Genomic DNA, 14,893 nt, shown 5'->3' with positions numbered 1-14,893 from the left:
GTTACACACACATACGTTCTGTTAAGACTTGTGTGAGATATTTAGAGATTACCGCGATTCCCCTCCCTGACGCGTTAAACGGCACGTGGCGGAATCATTAACGATCGCGCGATTGTACTGTCGAAAAGTAACTCTTTCGTAATTATGTTATCAGCATACCAGTTTGTTCCATTCCAGTCTCGTTAAGCTGCTGCCGTTTTCGCGAAGAATGCGTATGGCGATACTGTCACGGGGACAGAAAGCAATTTAGCTTCTTTACGGTGTGTAGTATACACATATACATATAGAACAAGTTCTAAGGTAGGAGCACAAGTAGACGCCGAGTTGATGTTATACGAGCAAAAGTCGGTTATATTATTGTAACGAAAATAAATACGATGTAAATACGTAAATACGTAATAGGAAGCTCTCGCCGTAGGAAGAGGAAGCGACCAGGAGGTGCGACAGATAGCTTTGTATCACTTTATATTAAACGACAGTTTTGTCATTGACGTACGCGTTGCCCTAAGCTGTGGCGTGTGCGATAAAGTGGCGGGGATCGATGGATTTGCGTGCGGCGTTGTAAGAGTTGTACCGATCACGAATTTCTATAGATATGTAGATGCGATACGTATAGTGCCGGATGTACTTAATCGTTTGCCGATTGAAAATTTCTCCCTTTGTGTCTCTCCTTTTTTTCTCTCCTTTGTTTTCTATCGAAACGACTTGTCCGTTCTACATTTCGCCATCAATGAATTTGCGCGTTAACATTATCCATTGCGCGTTTATCTCGATAAACGCTGTCTATTTTTAGTACGTCCCACTATGCCTGTTGAATTAGCCGTTCAACACCCGTTTTTGCCAGTAGCAAACAGTTTCTTTTTACTCTTCGAGTCATTTCAATTCTCTACGTCGCGTTGCTGCGCACGTGAATGATAAAAACGAATAATAAAACCGAAGGTGGAGAAAAACCACGCTTTAGGCTCAGAAAATTCAGCATTTTACGCCAATTTAAGCTACATTGCCGCGGAAACGTTGCCATGGGGAAAAAGAAACATATCTTGGCCGATTGCGTGAGTCATGAAAGCTCAGTTATGTAATTTAGTTAAGTTTTAACGTTTAAAACTCAACTATGTAATTGCGAGATGGGGAACAATTCGAATTTTAGCGCCGTCAGCCACAACACATTGCGTGACGCCCAAACGTGCAGACGTAATTTATTATCCTACATTGGACGAAAATTGGAATTGTTCCAATTCTACAGTTTTGTGTTTGTACGACCCTTACTTTCCGGAAAAAGCGAATCTCGAATAAGAGACACGGTATAATTTTGGCAAGTTGAATCTCTAGACGCTAAACGCTATATACATATAAGGCTTTTGTATTCTCGCTGTAGCCACAATATATACAATGTAGCCGAACGATAGGATGTATATAATTATGAGTAGCGAGATATGAAAGAATCCATTCCTTTCTGCAGTATCTCAGATAGCACACATGGTTCTATGAACATTCTTTTGGAGTGCAAATATTCTTAATTTCAGAACATTCCAATCGAATATTCTATAAATATATATAGATTATTACAATTGGAAATCGTATATTCATAACGAAGGGGAACGTTTTCAGAATATTCGTCGAGAATGTCTTTGGAATAATTTTTTAACATTCATCGAGTTTATGTATTGCGCATTGTTTATTGCGTAATACACTTATCTCGCGCAAAAGGCAGTGAAACCTGTGATCGTACCATGTATAACCGACACGCTATATTCGATGGATTATTCTATTCACATTTGAAAAACATTTATAGTAGTGTCAGTCGAATATTCTATGAACATAAGACAAATATATAAGAATGACCTATGGGATATTCCAAATATTCTTGGAGAATATTCTGAAAATGTTCACAGGAGTGTCTTGTGCTATCTGGGATACGTCGCGAGAAATTGGTTGCATCGAAATACGAATTGGCGATATCTTTTCTCTTTTGTGGTAAACGGTACCACGGGATAGCTGCTCTGCTCTATGTATTACGTACACATTACGTACAACTCGACGACTACGACCATTCTGACGCGCCGTTATTATATCGTTGGCTAGCAATAATATAGTCGCGCCGAGGATACGCAGACACTCGTAATGCGGGGGATAAGTGGAGACGAGTCGCGATCACCAAGTGTCGACGACTTTGGCACTGTATGCTATTGTACATTTGTGTAATTATGTAATTGCCTCCTGTAGCGAAATATACAATATGATGACGTTACGCCGATCTTGTGCAAATAAGTTGGGTGAATTCGTAACTCGTTTCTTTTTTCTTTTCTCCGGCGCCTCGCGTTCTCGCGATGATCTTCGCTGCGCTCGGACATCACCTGCCGTTCGCTGGGACGATGATGGATGACTGCGAGATGGCGAGAAGCGTATAAATGTATGCCGATCGCGAGACGACGTTTAACGCGATTTATCGATACGTTAGGCGACGTTCCGTCGAAGCGTGAACGTACCGTAGCATCGCTGGTGGCAGTGCGATTCAAGGCACTCTTAAAAAGTCGCCGCGACGTACGATCTTATCGCTATCGGCGATCGGATGCTATTCCAATTCTCTCACGGGACGCTACACAGGACTCGTCTCGTTAGTTTCATTAACGCCTAGTTTAACGCAACGCGTTCGCGTCGCGTCGCATTCGCCGTGTCGTTTCGGCTCGTCCTTTTGTGCGTTACTTTTGTATTTTCAAACTTTCTCTAGGCAAGACGGTGCGACATTTGTAGGAAATTTCTGCGATTTCTTTCCGGCGTCGCGCGCGGTCGGACGTCAGCTTTCACGAATCTCGTAAATCGGAGCGTGGAGGAAATTGAAAGGCGACGGCGCGAACGAATATTTCACGATTGTCGAGAACCCAGTGCATTTTCCGCGCGAGGGTATTCGTGTAGCGTGGGACGCAGGAGCCTAGGTTAATGGCCTGATGGGCGACATAAGGCGATACAGGGCGTTCCTACTTGCACCGAAAACGTTTGCTTTCGCTCGTACATTTTTATCTTATCTCTGGCCTTGTGTAAAAAAATTTCCGCTATTCATAAAGAGACTATTCATATTAACCAACTTTATTAAGAGAGTACTCAATAGATAAACCTCATAAGATAAAGAGAATCAAGTTAATAATCTGGTATAATTAAGGGGCGACGATGGTGCTATTTTAATGGCGCTCTTCCCTAGCGAAAAAATTTCTATAAATAACTACAAAAAATTGACTTGAAATAGAAATTTGTAGAAATTTTTATATCTTCGTTGAAACATTTATTTTTTTGTAAAAATATCTACAAAATAGTACCACAAATTACAATGTTCTCAAATCAAGAAATTATTGTGAGTAATATTTCATGAAAATGTACAATTTTGTAAAAATTAGTACAAAATTTTACTGGTTTTAAAAATTTGTGAAATAACAAAATCTTAAAGAATTAAAACATCTGCTTACTTGTAGAATATTACAGAAATTAACAAAAGTGTTCCAATTCTAGCATTTTCATATTGATTTTCATAACACTTTTTAAATTTACGTAGAATTTTATAGATTCTGGCAGTTATATTTAATTTTCTTGTAGAATTTTGTAGAATTATTTCCGGCAGGGTTTATCGAACGGACGTTTCGCGCGTACACTGAAAAAAACAGTCTGTTAGAAAATGGACGAATCAGAATTCCTTTAGGATTTACCGTGAAAGATATTTCATAACCAGAAGTTTGCTAGACTTCACTACAAATCTGGTAAATCCTAAAGAGAATTCTGGTTCGTCCATTTTCTAACAGACGACCGGTTGAATCTATCAGATTTTTTTTTCAGTGTAGTTTTCGGAGAACGCGACTCGACGGTAAAAGAGGATTCGGAACATTTTTATTGAACAAGTATTAGAAATTTGTCTCATTAATATCACTGTCGCCTTTATTTCTTGGATATAACATTTTAACATAAAAAATAATAAAGTATCTAGTTTGTATAAATATCCATTTTAATTGGCGCAATTTGATGATATCATTACTTTTGTGGAGACAATAAAAATGAATTTTTTCTAACAAAATATATCGAAATAATTAAATTATACACTTCTTGATCGGATGGCGCCTGTACTTGGCGTCTTTTTGACCTTTTTTTAAAATTCTTTCGGTAAAATCGTATACTCGATTGTTTGGATATAACATTTTAATAAAAAAAATTAAGTATCTAGTTTGCACAAATATCCATTTAAATTGGCGCCTTTTTCTTTTCGGTAAAGTCTTATGCTCGATTGTTTGGACATAACATTTTAATACCCAAAATACTTAAGTGTCTACACACAGAAAAATATATACTACCTGCAAGTAAAGATTATTTGTTCCAAGTATTTGATAAGTTTATATATCCGCAAATCTATCATAATGTCGTCGCAAGTGTTATATTTCCTCAAAACATATTCTGGTTCTTAGTAAGTCTAGTATTTCAAACAAGAATACATAGAATTATTTGAAGCAAAACAATTTTGTTTCTTCTGATTTTATTAAAAGAAGCATACGGAATTCTTCAATAAGTTTTATAATTTTCTTCAAAAAAGAATAAATTCTTTCTTTGAGTATAAGATGGCAAGCTTTTCTAAGACTAGTAACAAGTATATCTTAAAACTATTATTAAGAAAGTATTCTTTGTTAAAGCAAACTATTACTTAAACGGAATAAAATAAACCGAGTAATTACTTTTCTTGACTGTACAATAATATTTTTCTGTGTGTAGTTTGTATAAATATCCAGATAACTAAATTATACAATTCTTGATTGGCTGGCGCTTGTACGCGGCGTCTTTTCTAGTGGTCTTAATTATTCGAAGCTTCGCAACTTCGAAGCTTCGAAGTATCCGAAGAAACGAAGAAACTTCGAATATCGAATTTTCGAAGTTTTGAAGTTTCGAATATTCGAAGACAACTAATGCATTAAGATATAAGCTTTCAAAGACCAATCTAATTTATCATCTGTATCTATCATCTATATCAGGCAGTAAAAAGAAATAGTTAATAAGATAAAATGTTAATGATAGAAAATTTATTTCCTTCGAATTAATTGTAGGATTTTTATGAGCGAATGGACAAAAATGTGTCCGACAAAAAGAACATTTGTTTTTTTATACTTGTAATGATATTAATTAGTTGGCATTTAATTAGTTCACAGTTATAGTAAAACCGATTAATTTTGCAAAATGTGTTATTGTTTTTTATCCTGTTAATACATTAGTTGACTTCGAATTTTTGAAACTTCGAAACTTCGAATCTTCGAAAAATTCGAAAACTTCAATTCTCGAATAATTTCTACGAAGCTTCGAATCGTCGAAGATTCCAAGGTTCGAAATTGAAAATCTTCGAAGAAAAATTTCAGCTCTAGTCTTTTCTCACCGATTTCGCGAAAATACAGAATACCTACGGGCCAGAGCCTCTCGTCGATCGTAGCCGCGCGAAGTCGTCCGTCGATCGAGTCGATTCGCGATAATCGCGCGCGCCAGCCAGCATACGCGGTGCAGAGGCCGGTGGTGGGAGGGCAGAAAAGTGGGGGAAACTGGGAAGAGAGAACGCTCCACCACGCTCCACCTCGCGCTCGGTCTACGTCAGTCTGTTCCGAGACGTCGCGCCGTGCCTGTCGTGCGCGGGTGTTATGTTATGTTACACCTTACGACGCGCTGCACGCACCTGAGACGCCCGTGAAGCTTGATCAGGCTATCGAGCCTCACCGTTACCGGGGCTGACGCACCCGAAGGTTGCACCGCATCAACGGTCGTGAGAAGCGCGCGCGCGGGACAGCATGGATCGATCGTCCAAGCTGATTCTACGAAAGCTCATCATCGACTTCCTCTGCCTGTTTATCGGTAAGTGAGACCGTGCCCAGATTCATGACCGCGTATCGTCGCATCTTCACGTTTTCGTGGGCCGAAACGGCCGGCTGTCAGAAGTGTCAGATTGACAGCCGAGACGCCGCGCCGCCGCCGCGCCGCGGCTTCGCGCGCGGTTCGTTTGATGTCCGGGACACCGCGCCGAGCGAGGGTGTAACTTCGAAATTGGCAGGTGCGCTTTGTCCGTGCGCTGTTGTTGCGATACCAGCGCAGTTTCCGCGAATCGCTTCGACGGGCATTCGCGTTGGCGAGGCACGAGAAAGAGAGAGAGAGAGAGAGGGGGGAGCGCTACTCCGTTTTGAAAGTACGTGGGATTTTACTCTTAGTGCTTTGCATTCCGGAGCAGCACTTAGGCCGCTCTTTAATGGAATCCCTTCGCTCAATTTATATTACCGTGAGAGCTCTAATGGTCTTAATCTTAGCGCTGTAACTTAAAGGGCGCTTTTTCCCCGAGGGGGCAAATTCTCTAAACGATAAACTCTGACGGGGAATGTCGAGGACGCGTGCAGTAACGCTGAAAGAAGAAAAAAATCTGATAGATTCAACCAGTCGTCTGGTAGAAAATGGGAGAATCAGAGTTCCTTTAGGATTTACCAGATGTGTCGTGAAGTCTAGCAAACTTCTGGTTGTGAAATATCTTTCACGGTAAATCCTAAAGGAATCCTGATTCGTCCGTTTCTCTCACAGACGACTGGTTGAATCTATCAGATATTTTTGCCAGTGCACATTTTTGTATACCGAACGTAAGATTAAATTGTCAAGTCGCAAAACTTTACCAGTCACTCGAGATTAAATAGATGTTCCGACATTCATATACATTCGTACACTGAAAAAAAAATCTGATAGATTCAACCAGTCGTCTGATAGAAAATGAACGAATCAGAGTTCCTTTAGGATTTACCAGCTTTGTCGTGAAGTCCAGCAAACTTCTGGTTATGAAATATCTTTCATGCACTGAAACAAAAGATTCAACCAGTCGTCTGTTAGAAAATGGACGAATCAGAGTTCCTTTAGGATTTACCAGATTTGTAGTAAAGTCTAGCAAACTTCTGGTCGTGAAATATCTTTCACGGTAAATCCTAAAGGAATTCTGATTCGTCCATTTTCTAACAGACGACTGGTTGAATCTACCAGATTTTTTTTCCAGTGTAAGATTAAATTGTCAAGTCGCAAAACTTTAGCAGTCACTCGAGATTAAATAGATGCTCCGACATTCGCATACATTCCTAGATACTTGTGTAAATTTACAAGGGAACCCGCGATACGAGAAACCGGTGGCGGACAGCGTCCGTATATTCGACAGAGTTAATAAATGTAAATAAATGCGCGTCGCGTCGCGCTATAAAAATAAGCTCGCAGACATTATACGTGCAGAAACTTTAGTAAATTAACAAGTTCTCTATGATAGAATTACGAAACAATATCGCGCGCTGCGATACGTCCCTTTCTCGCAACGCGGCCAATTCGCGTTGCATCCCCGCGCGAGCGCGTACGTGGATTAGCGATAACATTAATGAGCAGGAACAACATAAGCGCGTAGATAATGTCAAAAGGAACGGAAGATACGCCGTTGGAATGTGTTGATAGATTAACGGCCGACTCCGCGCGATTTAAGCCTAAATAAGCGCGTGATTTCGCGAGGGTAAGCACCCCACTTTTCCATCGTCGTCCATTATCAATTCTCATCACAATAGCACGACTGTTGATTAGCGCGGCACGCGCGATGCGATGTTTCGCGGAAATGTAGTACAATCCCGCGAGTGCATCCTGTAAACACGGCGCACAGAATTGGTATATAACTCGATCGATATCATCTCTCGCGTCTCTCGCTCTCTCTCTCTCATCTCTCGGTACCGCGGTGACACAGTTTCACGATTTCGCGATACGGAGAGACGACACGGCGACATTATCTCCACACGCGAAACTGCGATGCTACGTAGCCAACGCTGACATTTCAAATGTAGGTAGTCCTTGGCGAAACTGTATTGTCCTCAGCATGAAAACATACGACTCGCTCGGGAAAAGCATCCGAGTGTGTTGTTACACGACGCCAAGAGTTGTTATTTAAATGTTATTATTTAACATAATTTTCACACCTCTAGTCTGACGAATCTTGTAAGTTTTTATTATATAAAGACCACCGTAGTTTCAATTTCTGTTACGCAAGATCTCATCTTACTTTAGTTTATATACGCTGTTTTTCTGTTCTTCAGACATTTGTAGGTGCTTTTGTAAGTTCGTTACCTGTGAAGAGGACCAGTATTACTGGCCGAAACGTTGTGATTTATTATAATAAAGAACTGCCAGTAAGGTCGTTTCTACACTTATTCAAATTCTTGATTTCTCGACTGGTGTCACTAAGTTGCTATTTAATTGTTATTAGTTAATTTTAGACAAAGAGAGAGAGAGAGCGAAAGCAATAAATTTGAAGTATTTAATAACGAAATCAATTGGAATCAATTACAAACAATTTCGAGCAAAGTTAATCGACTTTGATTACCTTTTCAATATACAAGTGCTGTGACATGATACCAAGAGTTATTATTTAACTTCACAGAGAGAGAGAGAGAGAGAGAGAGAGAGAGAGTGAGGGCAATAAATTTGAAATATTTAATAACGAAATCAATTATTGGAATCAATTGCAAACAATTTCGAGCAAAATTAATCGATTTTGAATACCTTTTCAAGCTTATTTTTAATTCCACGGATAAGAAACATTGAAAACAGCTGCTTTGTCTTATCTTTGATCTAGATGATCGATTCCTAATTTATATGCTTAATTCATATCGTTTGTTACTTGGACGACGACACTTGTTTCAATGGAGTATATAAGTCGGTAATATTTTAAAGTATACCCTTTTTTCCTATCTTGTATGACATCATTTTTTTATGATCGCGAGGAAATTGTGTGAGGCCGCAAATTGTTTCGCGAAGTTCCGGCTATGATATCGCAAGGCAAAATTTCTTATGTTTCCTTTACGTAACTTGAGATACGCGTGTTTTATCAACTCGTTATGTTCATTACCTTGTGAGTTGCTACGCGTAAAAAAGATTGTAAATTTAAAACATACAAATATTATTGCAAAACTGCGTATAATATACATATATATATATTTTATGAATTAAGTAGTCTCTCTCATGTATCTTTGCGCAGTTAGTTATGTAAATGAGATTATCTCAATATGACTCGCTTGCCATGAAAAAGACGCAATTTAATTCTGAATTTTAATGAGATGCAAATAATCGAATCGCGTTGCTTCAATTTTAATATAATTAGTACGATTTCTGATATCAAGATTGTAAATATTCAAAGATAAAATTCATAATATCCGTATTACATTGAGAAACAGATAATTATCGACATATCGAAATGTACAATTAACTCGAGTCGATTCCGTCTGCGGGTATTGTCTCGGTAGTTGGAATTTTCAAAGCTGAATCGACGAATTTGTTAATTGGAATTTCAAATATCCAACGGGAAAGTCCGAGTAGTAAACCCACTGTCCTAAATCATGCACACCAATGCCTACTACCCAGTGGGCATTACTTTATCTTATTTTATCGTATGTTATCTTGTTTATCTTGTTTATGCCAAGTAACATCCATTAATGCCCAGAAGTGCCTAGTAATGCCTAGTAATGCTCGAAATATGTAATGCTCGAAATCACTACAATGCCTACTACCCAGTGGGCATTACTTTATCTTATTTTATCGTATGTTATCTTGTTTATCTTTTTAGAGACTTTATAATGCGCCAGCAAGGCCAAGTAACATCCATTAATGCCCAAAAGTACTTAGTAATGCCTAGTAATGCTCGAAATCTGTAATGCTCGAAATCACTACAATGCCCTCCGCCGTTTACCCCTCGGGAAAATCGAATCGAAAACAATTAATTGCTCAACAAAGCACGCCAAAATTGATTTCTAATCACATTACGTAAAATGGAGATAAATATACATCCGAGGTTTTTAGTGCGTTAAAGTAAGGAAAAATGCCGTCATCGCGCGAGAAATTATTCGGGCATGTGAATTAATAGTATCTTTTCTTATCTAATCTTTTCTTATCAAAATCGGCAGTTTTGATAAATAAATGTACTTTTCTGTAAGATTTTACGCCGTTTTCAAGTTTTGGCATTCATTGCCAAATGAACTTTATCGTATTTCACTCGTATAATATTTTGAAAAAGAATCGTATCATTTATGAAGTTAACATTTAATTTATTCCGACTTGTCTCTCTCATGGTACGTGACTTTTTGTATTTCCAAAGTTTGAAGAACATTACTGCTGACCGCATTTGACTGACTTGCATTTTGATCATTGCACGATGCTGTTGGTGAGCCGAATGAAATTAGACGACCCGATTAGGCTGCTGACGCGTCGTGACGCATTTTCGTGTGAGAAAAATTGCAAGAGCAGCCGCGTAAACCGTTTTCTCAAGCTTACACGCAGGTAAAAATAAACGTGTCGTAAGCAATTTACTACTGACCGCCGCGCCGCGATGAACAAGTCTCTCGAGTCTTTCTCCTCTATTTCGCCACAGGAGCGGATTGAGAGAGATTGATATATTTTTATGGACAGACAACACACACGCGTGCACAGAACAGGTCGTTCTGCTTAGAATCAATTTTAGGCTGGTCGTTATTTTGCCACGCCGTCTTTCCTTTTAAGCGCAATGTGTTACGCGAAGCGCGACCATTTTTCATGCGTCCGGCTCAATAATCGGATCCTTTCAGAGTTCGTTAAGAGCTCGACGGCGGGCTCGACCAGTCGAAAGGAAGAGGCTGTGAAAAGGCCCAAACCTACGGCACTTGCATGCTCTGTGTAAGGCAAGTGTGTATCGAGTCCATTCACGAGGAGCCAAGTCGATTTATTCCGATTTGGTGACCACATAGTTCCGGGATCGCGCGCGCTTTGCTTCAATGAATGTGTAGAACTATTAAATTCGATCTCTCCCCTGTTTTGCTATTTGCCATCCACGTGTTTGTGTGAGAAATTAATAATAAAAAAAATTCAGCACAATCGCGCCTAAAAATCGTTCTATACTTTAATCGACTGAAGATTTATGGCGTTTGTATTTCGTAGGGGGGGTTTTTTTTATCCCTTATGCATCGCAATTCTGTTTGTAGGCAGATTTATGCGGGCGATTCGCCACGTGATATATAGCGCGCGTTGCGCTCAAGTCTCTTGAATCGGTAGCAGAGACGATAGCTTCTTTTCGAAGGAGCGCTATTATAGTATTATGAAAGCATTATGACAACGTAAGAAATAAATTCTTTACAATGAGACAACAATATGTGATGACTATGACATAGGTGTAGTGTGTTGTTGCGCTGTACGATAAATATCTCGGAGAATACTTTACGTCGCAAGTTTTCTTTCGTAGCAGATCGATTTCGCGTACGTACAAGTTATCTGAAATTTCGTAGTAATTCTATAATTTTATCATATCGCATGTGTACACATAAAAAACCGTACAATTACGACCTCGCAAGAGTAAAATTGTTTCCATCTCTGTTTTTAATTGTATATTGATTGAATTTTCGCTATAATTACACCCTTCGTGTGTTAACTGCATTTGAAGCACTTGCAACTTTTATTAGCAGTAATTTTTCTCGATTAACGTGAATTGATAAATTTGATATATTTGGATGATCAATTTTTTCAGGTCATCAAAGATGGTAATTAATAGATTTGGGCTGTTCTTTCGAAAACGCCCGTGCTCCAATTTGGATCAAATTTTGTAAATAGGTTCCTTCTAGGTAAAAATAAAATATACTAGATGGATATTTGGTGACAAGGTTAACTAACTTTTTAACAATCTTTCACGTTTTGAAAATGACGGTTATGGGGGGTTCAGGGAAATAAAGATGTTGATGGACAATTATGACGTTGCGACGTTTTGCATCTGCTGTACTTCGTTTTTATCTAAAAGAAATCTATTTACAGAATTTGAGCGAAACTGGAGCATGGGCGTTTTCGGAAGAATCCCCTAGATTTATTATTGTTAACGTTTATGGCGTCTTAAAATTGAAAATATTCAATGAAACAATAAAGTTGTTTAAAACAACGATGAAGAGCTCGTGCACTGAGATTGAAAAGTTTAAAATTTATCGTTGCCAAAACGTTCTTCACACAGACTCAACGGCTCTCGACCTTTATCGTGAGCCGCAGGCTCTTTTATATTTGCATACCAAAGAGGCGGAGAGGCAACCAGAATTATCTTCGGGGAAGTGTTTATAATAGTACAACAAACGTGTAACAGCTTTGAAAATTTACTCACTGTCGAGCTTAACAATATAGCCACGTGTAAATATGTACAATATGACTACTACATAGTAAAATTAATTTGTTTCTCATCGATACATGTTAACGAAAAATAAATATATATAAAAGAATTACAAACTTTGAACAATAATTACGAGATAAATTGTAAATAATAAGGGGAAGAAAATATTTTAAGTATTTCATCTTTATCGGGAGCCAAAAAAGAGACGATATTGCATAATGTGGATACTTTACTCATGAATAGAGAAAGTGGTTTCGCACCGAGTCATCACTGTTAACAATGGCGTACATACGTATTTGTAATGATGACAAAACCTGTCTACACCAAATGGGTGTCAAGGTGTAATCTAAATCCACCGATAGAGCGATGTATGTATACACAGATGTCCGTACAACGTGTGCATACTAAAAAAGTACGTGTATTATTTATCAGATAGTAATTACGCAACGTATCTACGGTCATTATATCCGTGTTGTAATTGTGCACAGCCTAATTACGCGAGGATAATCGCAGTACAACGAAACTTTCGTCATTTTTATAAACACTGGAAACGATAAAACGCGCGCTTCGCGCGCGCGCAGTTTGTGGTCGAGCATTGTATATTTTTAAGAATTTGTATACACGCGAAGAAGTAATTGTATACGCAACGTCAATTTAAAATAAAAAGTAATTTGTCACTGATACGGTTCGCGTATACGATTATTATAGACTAATTATGTAAAATCCAGACTATTGTATTAAATATACTTTATATTTAATATTTTTGAAAATGGATATTTATTAAAACAATTATATAGAATACTGAAAGTCTTCCTTCTAAATATGAACTCACAAAATTTTGTACGTATGGTTTTGTCTCTAACACTTATTCGAATCCACGTTCGAATAATTTGAATCAATAAAATAAAAGCACAGAATAGATGCTTTATTTTGCACAAGTAGCAAATAACAAAAATGTAAGACACTTACCTTACGATTTCTCTGCCGTTGCCCGATGCCGCCTAAGTCTGCTCCTCCTCTCAGATTTTCTTGTTGCACTTACACTCACACACTCACTCGCGAAAATGGATCGCGCGAAATTTCGGACACTCCCGTACGCGATGTAAAATACCGCGAAATACAGTAAGTGGCTTTACTTCCTGCCCGTTCGAGTTGCGAAGAACGACAGAGCGAATTACAGCGCGAACGCCGAAGTCGCACAAATATCTCTCTCTTCCCGAAAATGGAACAGATTACACGAAATCGATAGATAGTTAAAAGCGCGGTGCGTAAATGAGATGTAACCGCGACAAAGTACCACGGTTTACCTTTCATGTTTTAGATGAGTTGGTCTCGTGAAATATCTATGTACACGTTGATAAAGAGCCGTCGCCTCAACGCGCAATTCGTTTCTCATTACAAGTTGTAGAAACTCAATAATTAATCTAGTAGCGTTATTTGTCACTGATAAAGGAGTCCAAATCAATAGCGTTTTATCCTTACATTATTCACGATCGAGTCTTGGAAACCGGTAACGTAAAAATAATATCACGCACGGAACTACTCTCGCTGCTGCCTGCCGGCTCGACGTTCGGCGAGCGAGTGATAAGTACGGTATTTTCCATTACGTAGATGGGCCAACGAATTCTCAACGTTTTTTTGTTGTTTTTCACTCGGCGCGGCATTGTAAACGTCACGCGAACCATTGTTTACACTAAGGTCGCCGCGCAGTCACTCGCCGAACGTCGAGCCGGCAAGCAGTGGCGCGAGTCGCTCCGTGCGTGGTATTGTTTTTGCGTTGTCGGTTTCCAAGACTCGATCGTGAAGAATGTAAGGATAAAACGCTATTGATTTGGACTCCTTTATCAGTGACAAGTAACGCTACTAGATTAATTATTAAGTTTCTACAACTTGTAATGAGAAACGAATTGCGCGTTGAGGCGACGGCTCTTTATTAACGTGTACATGGATATTTTACGAGACTAACTCATCTAAAATATGAAAGTAAACCGTGGTACGTTGTCGCGGTTACATCTCGTTTACGCACCGCGCTTTTAACTATCTATCGATTTCGTGTAATCTGTTCCATTTTCGGGAAGAGAGAGATATTTGTGCGACTTCGGCGTTCGCGCTGTAATTCGCTCTGTCGTTCTTCGCAACTCGAACGGGCAGGAAGTGAAGTCGCTTACTGCGTTTCACGGTATTTTACATCGCGTACGGGAGTGTCCGAAATTTCGCGCGATCCATTTTCGCGAGTGAGTGTGTGAGTGTAAGTGCAACAAGAAAATCTAAGAGGAGGAGCAGGCTTAGGCGGCATCGGGCAACGGCAGAGAAATCGTAAGGTAAGTGTCTTACATTTTTGTTATTTGCTACTTGTGCAAAATGAATCATCTGTTCTGTGCTTTTATTTTATTTATTCAAATGATTCCAACGAGCATTCGAATAAGTGTTAGAGACAAAACCATGTGTATAAAATTTTGTGAGTTCATATTTAAAAGGAAGACTTTCAGTATTCTATATAATTGTTTTAATAAATACCTATTTAAAAAAATATAAAATATAAAGTATATTTAATACAATAGTTTCGATTTTGCATAATTAGTCTATAATAATCGTATACATTTTTGTATTGTTAGTTTAACATATACAGTTAGCGATGTACAACTTTGCTGTTGCGACTCGTATCAGTGAGTGACATATTACTTTTTATTTTAAAGTGACGTTGCGCATACAATTATTTTT

The 14,893-nt window shown here is 38.7% G+C and overlaps 1 protein-coding gene across 1 annotated transcript in view; it reads left to right on the top strand.

Annotated features, from left to right (window-relative positions):
* The first annotated feature begins 5,564 nt into the window (after window positions 1-5,564).
* The window catches only part of LOC105560655 (putative phosphatidate phosphatase), a 31,251-nt gene continuing 21,922 nt past the window's right edge, over window positions 5,565-14,893 (top strand). The window contains exon 1 of the mRNA XM_012009945.1: window positions 5,565-5,862. Within this exon, the coding sequence (XP_011865335.1) occupies window positions 5,799-5,862 (64 nt within the window). The 5' untranslated portion in view covers window positions 5,565-5,798. The remainder of the gene's footprint in view (window positions 5,863-14,893) is intronic.

The sequence above is a fragment of the Vollenhovia emeryi genome, unplaced genomic scaffold, assembly GCF_000949405.1.
Source record: "Vollenhovia emeryi isolate VEMERY1.0 unplaced genomic scaffold, V.emery_V1.0 DF939225.1, whole genome shotgun sequence".
NCBI lineage: Eukaryota > Metazoa > Arthropoda > Insecta > Hymenoptera > Formicidae > Vollenhovia > Vollenhovia emeryi.
The sequence above is the reverse complement of the archived record's forward strand: the minus strand, read 5'-3'. Positions and strand labels throughout refer to the sequence as shown.